Source organism: Scyliorhinus torazame, chromosome 14 (genome assembly GCF_047496885.1).
Source record: "Scyliorhinus torazame isolate Kashiwa2021f chromosome 14, sScyTor2.1, whole genome shotgun sequence".
Lineage (NCBI taxonomy): Eukaryota > Metazoa > Chordata > Chondrichthyes > Carcharhiniformes > Scyliorhinidae > Scyliorhinus > Scyliorhinus torazame.
The window spans coordinates 17,461,029-17,473,274 of NC_092720.1; the positions used below are offsets into that span (position 1 = coordinate 17,461,029).

At 44.1% G+C, this 12,246-nt stretch overlaps 1 protein-coding gene across 1 annotated transcript; it reads right to left on the reverse strand.

Moving 5' to 3' along the window:
* Positions 1 to 390: 390 nt before the first annotated feature.
* On the reverse strand, positions 391 to 11,255 carry LOC140389256 (extracellular calcium-sensing receptor-like). Its single transcript, XM_072473436.1, has 6 exons — positions 11,052 to 11,255; positions 7,322 to 7,613; positions 4,747 to 5,580; positions 4,333 to 4,560; positions 1,367 to 1,490; positions 391 to 1,286 (listed from the first exon to the last, which is right to left on the reverse strand). The coding sequence occupies exons 1-6, from the start codon at positions 11,198 to 11,200 to the stop codon at positions 391 to 393; spliced, it is 2,523 nt and encodes an 840-aa protein (XP_072329537.1). The 5' UTR covers positions 11,201 to 11,255.
* Between the last annotated feature and the right edge of the window lie 991 nt (positions 11,256 to 12,246).

The window sequence follows — 12,246 nt, forward strand, 5'->3', positions numbered from 1 at the left end:
AAGGGGATCTGGAGTTATGGGGAGATGGCAGGAGAATGGGGATGAGAAAAATATCAGCCATGAGTGAATGGCGGAGAAGACACGATGGGCCGGGTGGCCTAATTCTGCTCCTATGTCTTATGGTCTATGGTCTTATTTAATCATATACAAGTAACGATAGCATTGTGGTCCATTTATACAAGTTTGGGTTTGCACACGTGCTCTATGATATATTCCGCAGAATTAAACATAGATTTAATGACAATATTGAATCTTGCACATTCATTTCTCAGACATTTTACACCAAACGTGAGTGCAAACTACATTAATTAAGCAAGGATTATACATATTGATGTTACAGATGGGGCACAAGACGTGCAAAACAGCTAAAGGTTCGGGGTTATTGTGAAGTCACTTTCCCATCATATTTTTCTTTGTATTATCCTCCGGTTTCAGCAAGATAATGTAACATTTAGGAGCGAAAATACAGACAAGCAAACCAAAGCTTGATGCCCAGATGGCAAATACTTCTACAGCCACAGTGTACTTTCCAGGAGAGCTTACATAAGCTGGGATAAAAGTTATCCAAACAGCACAGAAGATCAGCATACTGAAGGTGATATACTTCGCGTCGTTGAAGTTATCTGGAAGTTTCCGGGCAAGAAAAGCAAGCATAAAACATACAGTGGATAGAAGGCCAATATAGCACGACACAAAATAAAAGGCTTTTAAAGAACCCACGTCACATTCCAAAATAATGACATCTCTATAATAAGTCATGTTTTTCAGTGGATAGGGGGGTGATACAGATAACCAGATAGTACAAATCAAAGCTTGAAGAAATGTAAGGACGAACACGCCTAATCTCTGTTGCATTGGTCCAAACCAGCTCATCAAATTGTTACTGGGGAGTGTCGCCTTAAAAGCTATAACAACGAGAATAGTTTTACCCAAAATACAGGAAATAGACAGAACAAATACAATACCAAACGCAGTCCGGCGCAACATGCAAGACCATCCGGTTGGCTCCCCAATGAACGTCAGTGAGCACAGGAAGCAAAGCATTAGTCCGAGGAGAAGGAGGAAACTTAACTCGGAATTGTTCGCTCTGACGATAGGTGTTTCTCGATACTGGAAAAATATGGCAGCTGTGGCCAGTGTAAAACCGACTCCCACTAAAGCAAGCGCCACTAACACATACCCCAAAATCTCTCCAAAGGAAAGAAATTCAATTTTCTTCAGGACGCATCGATCTTTCTGTTGATTGGACCAGTACTCCAAAGGACACTTCAGGCAGTCTGCGGAACCTGAAACATAAAAGACTTTTAATAAAAGTGCTCGTGGCCACCGAACTGCGGAGGAAACGGTGAAAATTATTTCTACAGACCTGTGGTGTTGCTAATCTCGCCATCAGCGCATTCGGCGCAGTCAAAACAACAGATTGGTTGCCCTTTCCTGTTAACCTTTCTTGTCCCAGGTGGGCAGGGTTCTGTGCAAATGGCGTGTGGAATCTAAAGAAAAAGAAAACATGCTTACTTCTACGTCACATGGCATCGATAGTGTCCAGAAGGAGCACTCGGCACATCGCTTTGTCACAGATTACTCTTCCTCCTCTGCGTTCAGGGTAAGATCCTGGCATGGATAGACGATTGGCTGACTGGCAGAAGGCAGAGAGTAGGGATAAAGGGGTCTTTTTCAGGATGGCAGCCGGTGACTAGTGGTGTGCCTCAGGGGTCTGTGCTGGGACCACAATTTTTCACAATATACATTAATGATCTGGAGGAAGCAACTGAAGCCACTGTTGCTGATTTTGCAGATGATACAAAGATCTGCAGAGGGACAGGTAGCATTGAGGAAGCAGGCGGGCTGCAGCAGGATTTGGACAAGGTAGGAGAGTGGGCAAAGGAGTTGCAGATGGAGTACAGTATCGAAAAGTGTGAGGTTATGCACTTTGGAAGGAGGAATGGAGGCATAGACTATTTTCTAAATGGGGAAATGCTGAGGAAATCAGAAGCAAAAGGGATTTGGTAGTCCTTGTTCACGATTCTCTTAAGGTTTACGTGCAGATTCAGTTGGCAGTTAGGAAGGCAAATACAATGTTAGCCTTCCTGTCGAGAGGGCTAGAAAACTAGCCCAGGGATGTATTTCTGAGGCTGTATAAGGCTCTGGTCAGACCCCATTTGGAGTATTGTGAGCAGTTTTGGGCCCCATATCTAAGGAAGGATGTGCTGGCCTTGGAAAGGGTCCAGAGGAGAATCACAAGGCTGATCCCTGGAATGAAGAGCTTGTCGTATGAGGAACGGTTGAGGACTCTGGGTCTGTACTCGTCCGAGTTTAGAAGGATGAGGGGGGAACTTAATGAAACTTACAGGGTACTGCGAGGCCTGGATAGAGTGGACATGGAGAGGATGTTTCCACTTGTAGGAAAAACTAGAAGCAGCTGACACAATCTCAGACTAAAGGGACGATCCTGTAAAACAGCGATGAGGAGGAATTTCTTCAGCCAGAGAGTGGTGAGTCTGTGGAACTCTTTACCGCAGAAGGCTGTGGCCAAATCACTGAGTGTCTTTTAGACAGAGATAGATAGGTTTTTGATTAATAAGGGGACCAGGGGTTATGGGAAGAAGGCAGGAGAATGGGGATCAGAAAAATATCAGCCATGATTGAATGGCTAAGCCGACTCGAATGGCCGAGTGGTCTAATTCTGTCCCTATGACTTATGGCTTCCCCGGGCATATATTGCTTCCCCTTTAAGTTGCCGATGGAATTCCTTTACCTACCACTCTTCCTACACACTGCGGAATTGCCAACTTAAAAGTTCATACTGAGAAAGAGAAAATTGTCACAGGAACAGAAAAGAGGTTTTCTGCTAAATTACAAACGATCAACTTTCAGTGATCTCCAATATTGAGACTGTTGGTAAGACATAATTATATATTTTGTTAAGGAATAAAACAAACTGATAGTTATAAGCGTAGTTTAAAATCAGTGGAGTTCAGTGAGAACATGCAGATAACCTGTGGGGTGTGGGGTTTGAGGCTCGAGAGTGGAGATGCTGGGCCTATTGATATAATTTGCTTCAGCATTTACATTCAATGGAGTTGCACTTTCTCTTTCAAGCTAACTGAGGTAGCTAACGGCTGATAGCTCTGATTACTTCATTGAATGAGACTATTGCATATGGTTCACAATTACTACGACTGGTCCAGTCATACCCATTGGGAAGTAAGGAAATCGAAATAAGCAATAGCAATGGTTCCATGGCAGGTTTTACACAGATTTACATAGAATGCAAAGTACATTTTGACCCAAAGGTCGGTAAGGATGCTAATGTTCCATGGGATCCTGCTCCCATCAACTCTTATTCAAATATTCTGTTGGTTTATTCATCGTTTGTTTATCCTGCTTCTGATTTAATGCATCGTTGCCATTCAGCCCCATCCCCACTGGTTTTACGTTTCCAAGCGTTGTCTAGGTAATTTAACGCCGATATCTCCCGGACTCTAGTTGTGTTCTTCCCACACATGGAGCAATCTTATCTATTTCTACTGTATCGAGCTCTTCCATAATATTAAACAAGATCCATCAGGACAGCCATCATCCTTTTCTTTCCTATAGAAAATAACTGCACATTGTTCAAAATTTCCTGCTTTTTATCACCTCATACTAATGGAAGGTCGCTACTCGCATCATAAAACAACACTCGGGACAGCTGAGGAACCCGTGGATACATTTTGCAGACAGATTTGTTCCTACAACAAGGATAGCAGTGAATGAAAATGCACTTGAGCAGTTACTTGGAAGCTATATGACTATAAATAGCAGCAAAACAGGTAGAAAAGCGAAAAAGGGGAGAAAACTTCCTCTTAAATGGCTTCGAAAGTCGTTATGGCGACACGGTAGCACTGTTGCTTCACAGCGCCAGGGTCCCAGGTTCGATTCCCGGCTTGGTCACAGTCTGTGCGGATTCTGCACATTCTCCCCGTGTCTGCGTGGGTTTCCTCCGGGTGCTCCGGTTTCCTCCCACAAGTCCAAAAGACGTGCTTTTTAGGTGAATTGGATATTCTGAATTCTCCCTCTGTGTACCCGAACAGGCGCCGGAATGTGGCGACTAGGACATTTCCACAGTAACTTCATTGCAGCGTTAATGTAAGCCTATTTGTGCCAATAATAAATATTATTATCGTTCATATTAAACAAGGAAAATTAAGGTGGGCAATAAATACCAATCTTGTCAGTAACATCGAAGTTCAAAGCATTCATAAAAATACATATATTTAGCTTCTTGCAATGCTGTTTGTCTAATGTTCACGGTTTTCCATGGGTCGTGAATGGGTGTGTTAAGGAACATACCTGATTCTCAGCACTGCTCCACACGATATCCCCGAAATTAAGTTCGAATTCTTGTCCTAAAGGAGCTGTACCATCATAATATCCAATGTTTACAACTTCAACTGTACCTTTCAAAGTCATTTGCAAATTTATCAATTCATACGCTGGGACTGGATCACCATTTTCATCGAAATACACGATTTTCCCGGTCCGATCTGTGAAATTTACTGAGTGTAGATAATGGAGTAACTAAGAAAGAATAATGCAAGCCGTGTAAGTATTTAAGTACAGCATGGACAAGATGTACGTTGAATGCATTACATTTCATTGATACTAAATCAAAACCGAAGGTAACAATGCAGAACATGATCACATTTGTCCACATTATACACGGGTATTATCTGGGACAGATCGCGTCAAATAATATGTGCATACCTGCCGGGGCTGAAAATTGGAAATTTGAGCACATGTATTATTCATAAAGGGTCCATTGCCTTCTTTGCAGGAAAGCATGTCGTCTAGAGCATGCGCGACAGCATAGACAGCTTTGTAAACGTGATAGGAACTTCCGTCCATTATCGCTGGCAGATAGGCAGTTTCTATTTCTTCCAACCGTTCCTTCCCTGTGCATTGCCGCGTTTGGAATGCAGGGTTAATTTGCTCTGTCCTATTATCGGCCACGAACGAGCACGTAAATGCAGCTTCCCAAAATTGCTTCACGAAAATATTCTCAGGAAATATAAAGGGATGAATTTTAAGAAGATAATCTCTGAGTCCGGGAATTTCTGTCCTACGGGTGGCCAATCCAATTGTCCCAACCAGAAATCTCGCTCTCTCTTCTGGTGAAACTATATCTTCAGTAACCCAGCCTTCGCTTCCGATCCATTGGATCCCGGTTACATTTTGACGCAAAAATTCCTTAAGTAACAGTCGCATCTCTCGCGGATGTAGGAAGCCGACCACCACCGTTGTAGTCGCCTTTTTGATCACACGCACTATCTTGCTGACCTTCTCTGCAGGGTCGGTCCGGTAAAACACTTCAGAGTATGCAATGCAAACCCCAAATCTTTCGGCCTCTTTGATAAATGCCCGCATTCCAAAATTCCCGTAATCGGTGTTGCTCCTAACTGTCCCAATCCAGTTCCAGCCGAAACTTTTCACGAGTTCGGCGAGAAGTTTGGACTGATAGTCGTCACTTGGTATCGTTCTAAAAAACGTGGGATATTCTTGTTTATTGCTGAGACAGGAGCAGGTAGAGAAGTAACTAATCTGTGTAAGAGAAAGTGTGAATAAATGTAAACTTGTGTTCAGCGTACTTTGAATTATTTCAATCTAACTTGTCTGATTTTTGGCAAGCTTTTCGGTGACACTTGCATGTAAACAGCATCCTGTAGGTTACCATTGACCAGAAGCTGAACTGGACTAACCACATAAATATTGAGGAGACAGGTTCACTGAGCAGCTGGAATTTCTGCTCCAAGAAACTCCCGTCCTGACTCCCCAAAACCTGTCTAACATCTTCAAGGCATTAGGACTGCACGGTGGCGCAGTAGTTAGCACTGCTGCCTCACGGGTCGCTCCCAGCCCCGGGTCACTGTCTGTGTGGAGTTTGATGTGGAGATGCCGGCGTTGGACTGGGGTGAGCACAGTAAGAAGTCTGACAACACCAGGTTAAAGACCAACAGGTTTGTTTCAAACACTAGCTTTCGGAGCACTGCTCCTTCCTCACGTGAATGAAGAGGTAGATTCCAGAAACATATATATAGACAAATTCAAAGATGCAAGACAATGCTTAGAATGCGAACATTTGCAGGTAATTAAGTCTTTACAGATCCGTAATTCTGTAAAGAATTAATTACCTGCAAATGCTCGCATTCTAAGCATTGTCTTGCATCTTTGAATTTGTGTACCTCTTCATTCACCTGAGGAAGTAGCAGCGCTCCGAAAGCTAGTGTTTGAAACAAACCTGTTGGATTTTAACCAGGTGTTGGAAGACTTCTTACTGTGTGGAGTTTGGACATTCTCCCCGTGTCTGCGCGGGTCTCACAACCACAACCCTAAATGATGTACAGAGCTGGCCACTCTAAATTACCCCTTAATTGGAATAAAAAAAGAATTGCTTACTCCAAATTAATATGTCTTTTAAAATCTGCAACGAGTGTGATGGAATACTTTCCACTTGCCTGGATGAGTGGTACTCGAAAGCGTAAGAAGCTGGTCACCACCCACAACAAAGCAGCCCCGATTGATTCACACCCCATTCATCACCTTCAACATCCACTCCCTTCACCACCGACGCACAGTGGCAGCAGTGCCTACCACCTAAAAGCTTCACTGCAGCAACTTACCAAGGATCCTTCCAAATACACATCTATCACCGAGAAGGACAAAGGGCACAGATGCGTGTGAACAACACCAGTGTAATTTCTCACCAAACGACACACCATGGTGACTTGGACATCTATGGCTGTCCCTTCACTGTCCTTGTGTCAAATTCTGGATACTTCCTCCCTAACAGCACTGTGGCTATACCTGCGTCACATGGATGCAGCGGTTCAAGGCAGCAGCTCGCCACCACCTTCTCAAGAGCAATTAAGGGTGAGTAGTAAAAATGTTGGCCTAGACAAAGATGTCTACCGTAAAATACCACTTTTAATAAATAATTATAACAAACGTGCGGAACATGATTGGGATTAATAGAACAACGTTCAACCTTTTGTTTTAAAGGTGGCAAATTGTGGACTAAAATTTTCACCACTGAGTACTCTGGTGGCATTGGAACTAGATTTCAAAAACGTGCGATTTCTATCGCATCGAAGGTCTATACTAACGCTTATGTCGATTTTACAATCTCTGTAGATTCCGCACGTACTCAGACTCTGCCTGGCCTCCGACACGAGAGGGGTTTATTTAATGTTGCTGTTTGTGTGATTGAGCTTCCAGTGCGCTGATAAACTTTAAAACCGAAGCTACTTAAAAACTGGTTAAATAAAAATATTTCACACGTTACCATCGGAATTCCGAAAGAGCCGACTGATCTTGCTGCTGCAATGGAGGCCGTGGACATATCACAACCAATAATGGCTGCCACGTCGGAGGAACCTTTGCACCGAGGGTAATTAATTACCGCTTGTTCTCCATTGACCAACGCGAGCGCTGCTTTTGACGCAATAGTGGGGGACGAGCAGTCATCGTAGATCTTATATCCTAGTTTGACATTCTGAAGTAGAGTTTTGCTCTGGTTTATTTCTTCAATAGCGAATATCATGGTCTGCATCAACCGAAAGTTTGACAAATGAAAACTGTGGAATATATAAACAAAACACGATACTCAGACATTCAAGTCATTGTTCAATCGCTTATTGCATAGTAAAGTTAAGACGCAATTGTTTCCAATAAAACATAACAAAGAGGAAATATATTTAGTCAGTAACGACCAGAGATCATTCCTGTCCCATCTCAAATCAGAGGGACAAGAATAAATGGCATCTCCGGGAAGAGTGAAATTCCAGTGGCTTAGCGATTAACAAATGTGTGTCTTTGTAATTGAATGTATGTATACATATAGAGAGAGAGGGAGAGAGAGAGAGGGATGCACATGTACACAAATATAATGTTTATTGATTGAAAATGTTAACAGTTGTATTACATTAATAACATATTTTGAATCATCTTGACTCTCCAATTCACTTTCTTCTGGGGCTGGTTTAGCACAGGGCTAAAGAGCTGGCTTTTAAAGTAGACCAAGGCAGGCCAGCAGCACGGTTCAATTCCTGTACCAGCCTCCCTGAACAGGCGCCGGATTGTGGCGACTAGGGCGTTTTCACAGTAACTTCATTTGAAGCCTACTTGTGACAATAAGCAATTTTCATTCATTTTCATTTTCATTTCAAGTTTCTACTTAGAGATTCGGATTAAGCAAATTAAACAAGTGATTACATTCAATTATAATACATGTGAACACAATAGCAAAAATTAGATTAATGCACAGCTAACTTTTGAAGTATCCTTTAACGCCTAAACACTCAACGTGTTCACGCGAAAGTCAGTAAGACCGTGTTTAGATTCTGCTCTAAGCATAATGCAACACAGGGCACCGACGATTATTTTGGAATAATCGGAAAGCAACTTCCAATGCCTATACATGGGTAGCTCAGCATGGGAATTGGAGCGCCTCGATATGGTAAAATTGCCCTTCCAGAAATCATCCTAGAAAATAATCACACCAGAAGGCTTGATACTCATATGCGTTAAGCGCGTAATAGATAGCCACAGAACAAGTCAGAATAGTTAAGTTGCCTATTCATTATAAGTGAACTCTTATCGGGATGATAAGTCTGTTATGGTGTAAATATATGTGGCACTAAAACGTATATTTTACAAACGTGGATGCTCATTCATTTTGAAATAAATTGCTACTGTAGATTTTCAAAACAAAAATGCACTTATTAAAACTAAAATGTACTTTTTATTTATGTCCCTTCATTTATCTTAATCCAATCCGCTTCCTTTCCTTTAATTCTCTCCATGGTTTTACAAATTAAATACAGTCACTTACACTAACTGATTAAGACCCTGCGTATCTCAATGGGGATCTTCAATCTGATTAGTTGGAAAGATTCGCTGCTGTGTTCCCTATTCAAACAGATCTTCGATTATCGGTACAGGGTGCCATTTGAAATATCTCTCAAATTCCCTTACACTGACGTGCAAGATCTTGCAAGTCTCTCTTGTGGAGACCACGAATTGGATTTAATTTGAATTGTTTTTGGAGCAAGCTGTGAGATGGATCAAGGGCTTCCTCTGTCCACTCTGCACATTGGCTTTCTAACTTCAAGAATACATTTTAAAAAAAATAACTGCCCACAGATACTGTAAGTTTGCTGTTCATTCATATGGTCCATCTTCACTATAGATGCAACTGTATCTTATATAATAACGGGCGGCACGGTAGCACAGTGGTTAGCACTGTTGCTTCACAGCGCCAGGGACCTTGATTCAATTCCCGGCTTGGGTCACTGTCTGTGCGGAGTTTGCACATTCTCCCCGTGTCTGCATGAGTTTCCTCCGGGTGCTCCGGTTTCCCCACACAAGTCCCGAATGATGTGCTGATAGGTGAATTGGACATTCTGAATCACCCTCAGTGTACCCGAACAGGCACCGGACTGTGGCGACTGGGGACTTTTCACAGTAACTTCATTGCAATGTTGATGTAAGCCTACTTGTGACATCAATAAAGATTATTCAATATTTTCTAAAACATTTCTTAACCTCATATCTATCTAGTTCAATTTCAATTTTCTGAAAGGTAAAGCGGGAAGGGAAGAAAGTGGCACAATTCTCAACGCAAAGTTTCCTGCATCATTGCATCCACCCGCATTTGGGGCGAAATTCTCCCCCAACGGCGGGATGCCCGCCGACTGGCGCCAAAGCTGGCGCAAATCAGACGGGCATCGCGCCGGCAAAAAGGTGCGGAAGTCTCCGCATCTTTGGCGGCCTAGCCCCAACATTGAGGGGCTAGGCCGACGCCGGAGGGATTTCCGCCCCGCCAGCTGGCGGAAATGGCGTTTGTTGCCCCGCCAGCTGGCGCGGAAATGCGGCGCATGCGCGGGAGCGTCAGCGGCCGCTGTCAGTTTCTCCGCGCATGCGCGGGAGCGTCAGCGGCCGCCGAAAGTTTCCCGCGCATGCGCAGTGGGGAGAGTCTCTTCCGCCTCCGCCATGGTGGAGGCCGTAGCGGAGGCGGAAGGGAAAGAGTGCCCCCACGGCACAGGCCCGCCCGCGGATCGGTGGGCCCCGATCGCGGGCCAGGCCACCGTGGGGGCACCCCCCGGGGTCAGATCGCCCCGCGCCCCCCCCCAGGACCCCGGAGCCCGCCCACGCCGCCTGGTCCCGCCGGTAAATACCAGGTTTGATTTACGCCGGCGGGACAGGCAGTTTCTGGGCGGGACTTCGGCCCATCCGGGCCGGAGAATCCAGCGGGGGGTCCCGCCAACCGGCGCGGCTGGATTCCCGCCCCCGCCCAATCTCCGGGAGCGGAGACTTCGGCGGGGGCGGGGGCGGGATTCACGGCGGCCAACGGCCATTCTCCGACCCGGCGGGGGGTCGGAGAATGACGCCCCTGTTTTGAGCTCCACTGTAACTCAGCCGTTTAGCTGCCGATACTGCACGTAGCCGCCCAATGTGAAAAACACATGTATTTCTAATCAGTGACAATCAGGACACTGCGATTCAGAACTTTACGGTGTTTAGTACACATTTGGCTTCGTGGCAACTATATCCCAACTATATTTTAAAATCGATATTTTAGTTACATTTATCGTTAAATTGCTTCAGTAATATCACGGCTGCCACACAAATAACATTTGTATTCATTCCGGCGGGATGTGGATTTAACATCCCCCCGATGCATTACATTTACTATTAGACATTTGTAACAATAGAAACACTCAACAACAAACAAGTAATGCGGTGAATAGAAATTCTTCAGATTGGGTCTGTGCACAATGCTGATTCGATAATTGAAGGTTAACGCTGTGTGGAAGAGATTCGCCGATTCAACGCATGTGAAAGTAGAAACGTTACAAGACACAGCAGAACTATTTACACCAGCCAGAAGACAATTCATTCCCGGATCCAGGACATCATACCTCGAATTTGTGAAAGACTGAACTTAAAATGTGTTATTGTTATTTTGTACAGTAATTGAAGACGGTGTTGCCCGCGGCAGCAGTTAAACGTACCTTTTGCAATCCGCATCTGTTGGATTAGTGATAAAGGAAGGGAGGTCCTGATTCGGATCTAAATGCACCGTGAATATTCCGCCCAGGATGATATCGCCACCCTCATATACACTGGGTAAATTATCTTTCGCTCGGCGGGTACAGACCATTCCATGCGTTTCCCTCTTAGGAAAAGCTGCTGCCAAAAGGAAAGCCAGTAACAGAGTCATTGCTTTATTGCAAAGAGCCTAGCGCTAGCTTAGAAGGAGAAAGAAACAGCTGGGATTTATATAGTGTATTTCGTGACCTGCGCGTGTCCCAAAGCTCCTTACAACAAATGAATTAGCTCAGAAGGCATATCACTGAGGTAATGTAGGAGGTCTCTCTGTATCAAATGGTGCATGGTCTACCCCGACGTATAGAGAGGTTAGTCAATTCCTCAGAGAGGAGAATTCACTTCTAATTTTTTTAAAAACCTGTTAAGGCCATTTGAGAGTACACCTTATCCGATTAAAAAACAGAAATGCGCAGAGAACGCAAGAAAACGAATTACGTTTGTGGTGTGGATGATCGTCACCAGATATGAGTTTTAAATATTTCGATAATATCGTAGCACCCTGGTTACCTCAAGGCTAAACTAATTGAAAGTTACATCTTCAACTAAAACTAAGTTGAGTATGTTTCAGCAGTTGCGAGGCCGAAGATAAATTCAATTAAAATCTCCTTCTGATAAAAGCCACATGTGCGTCTTTCGCACAAGACTTGAGGTCTGGAATCTGACCAAATCCGTCATTTAGATCTCCGCATGCAAATTACACACATGTACACATACACAGATTCACACACACAGGCACACACGCACACACACACTACAAACGCGCACATACAGAAACATACACATACACAGGTAAACACGCGCACACACACACAGATACAAACATGCACATACAGAGACATACACATAGGTACACACGCACACATACACAGATACGCACTTACATATATAGCCACACACAAACACATAGAACATAGAACATTACAGCGCAGTACAGGCCCTTCGGCCCTCGATGTTGCGCTGACCTGTGAAACCACTCTAAAGCCCATCTACACTATTCCCTTATTGTCCATATGTCTATCCAATGACCATTTGAATACCCTTAGTGTTGGCGAGTCCACTACTGTTGCAGGCAGGGCATTCCACACCCTTACTACTCTC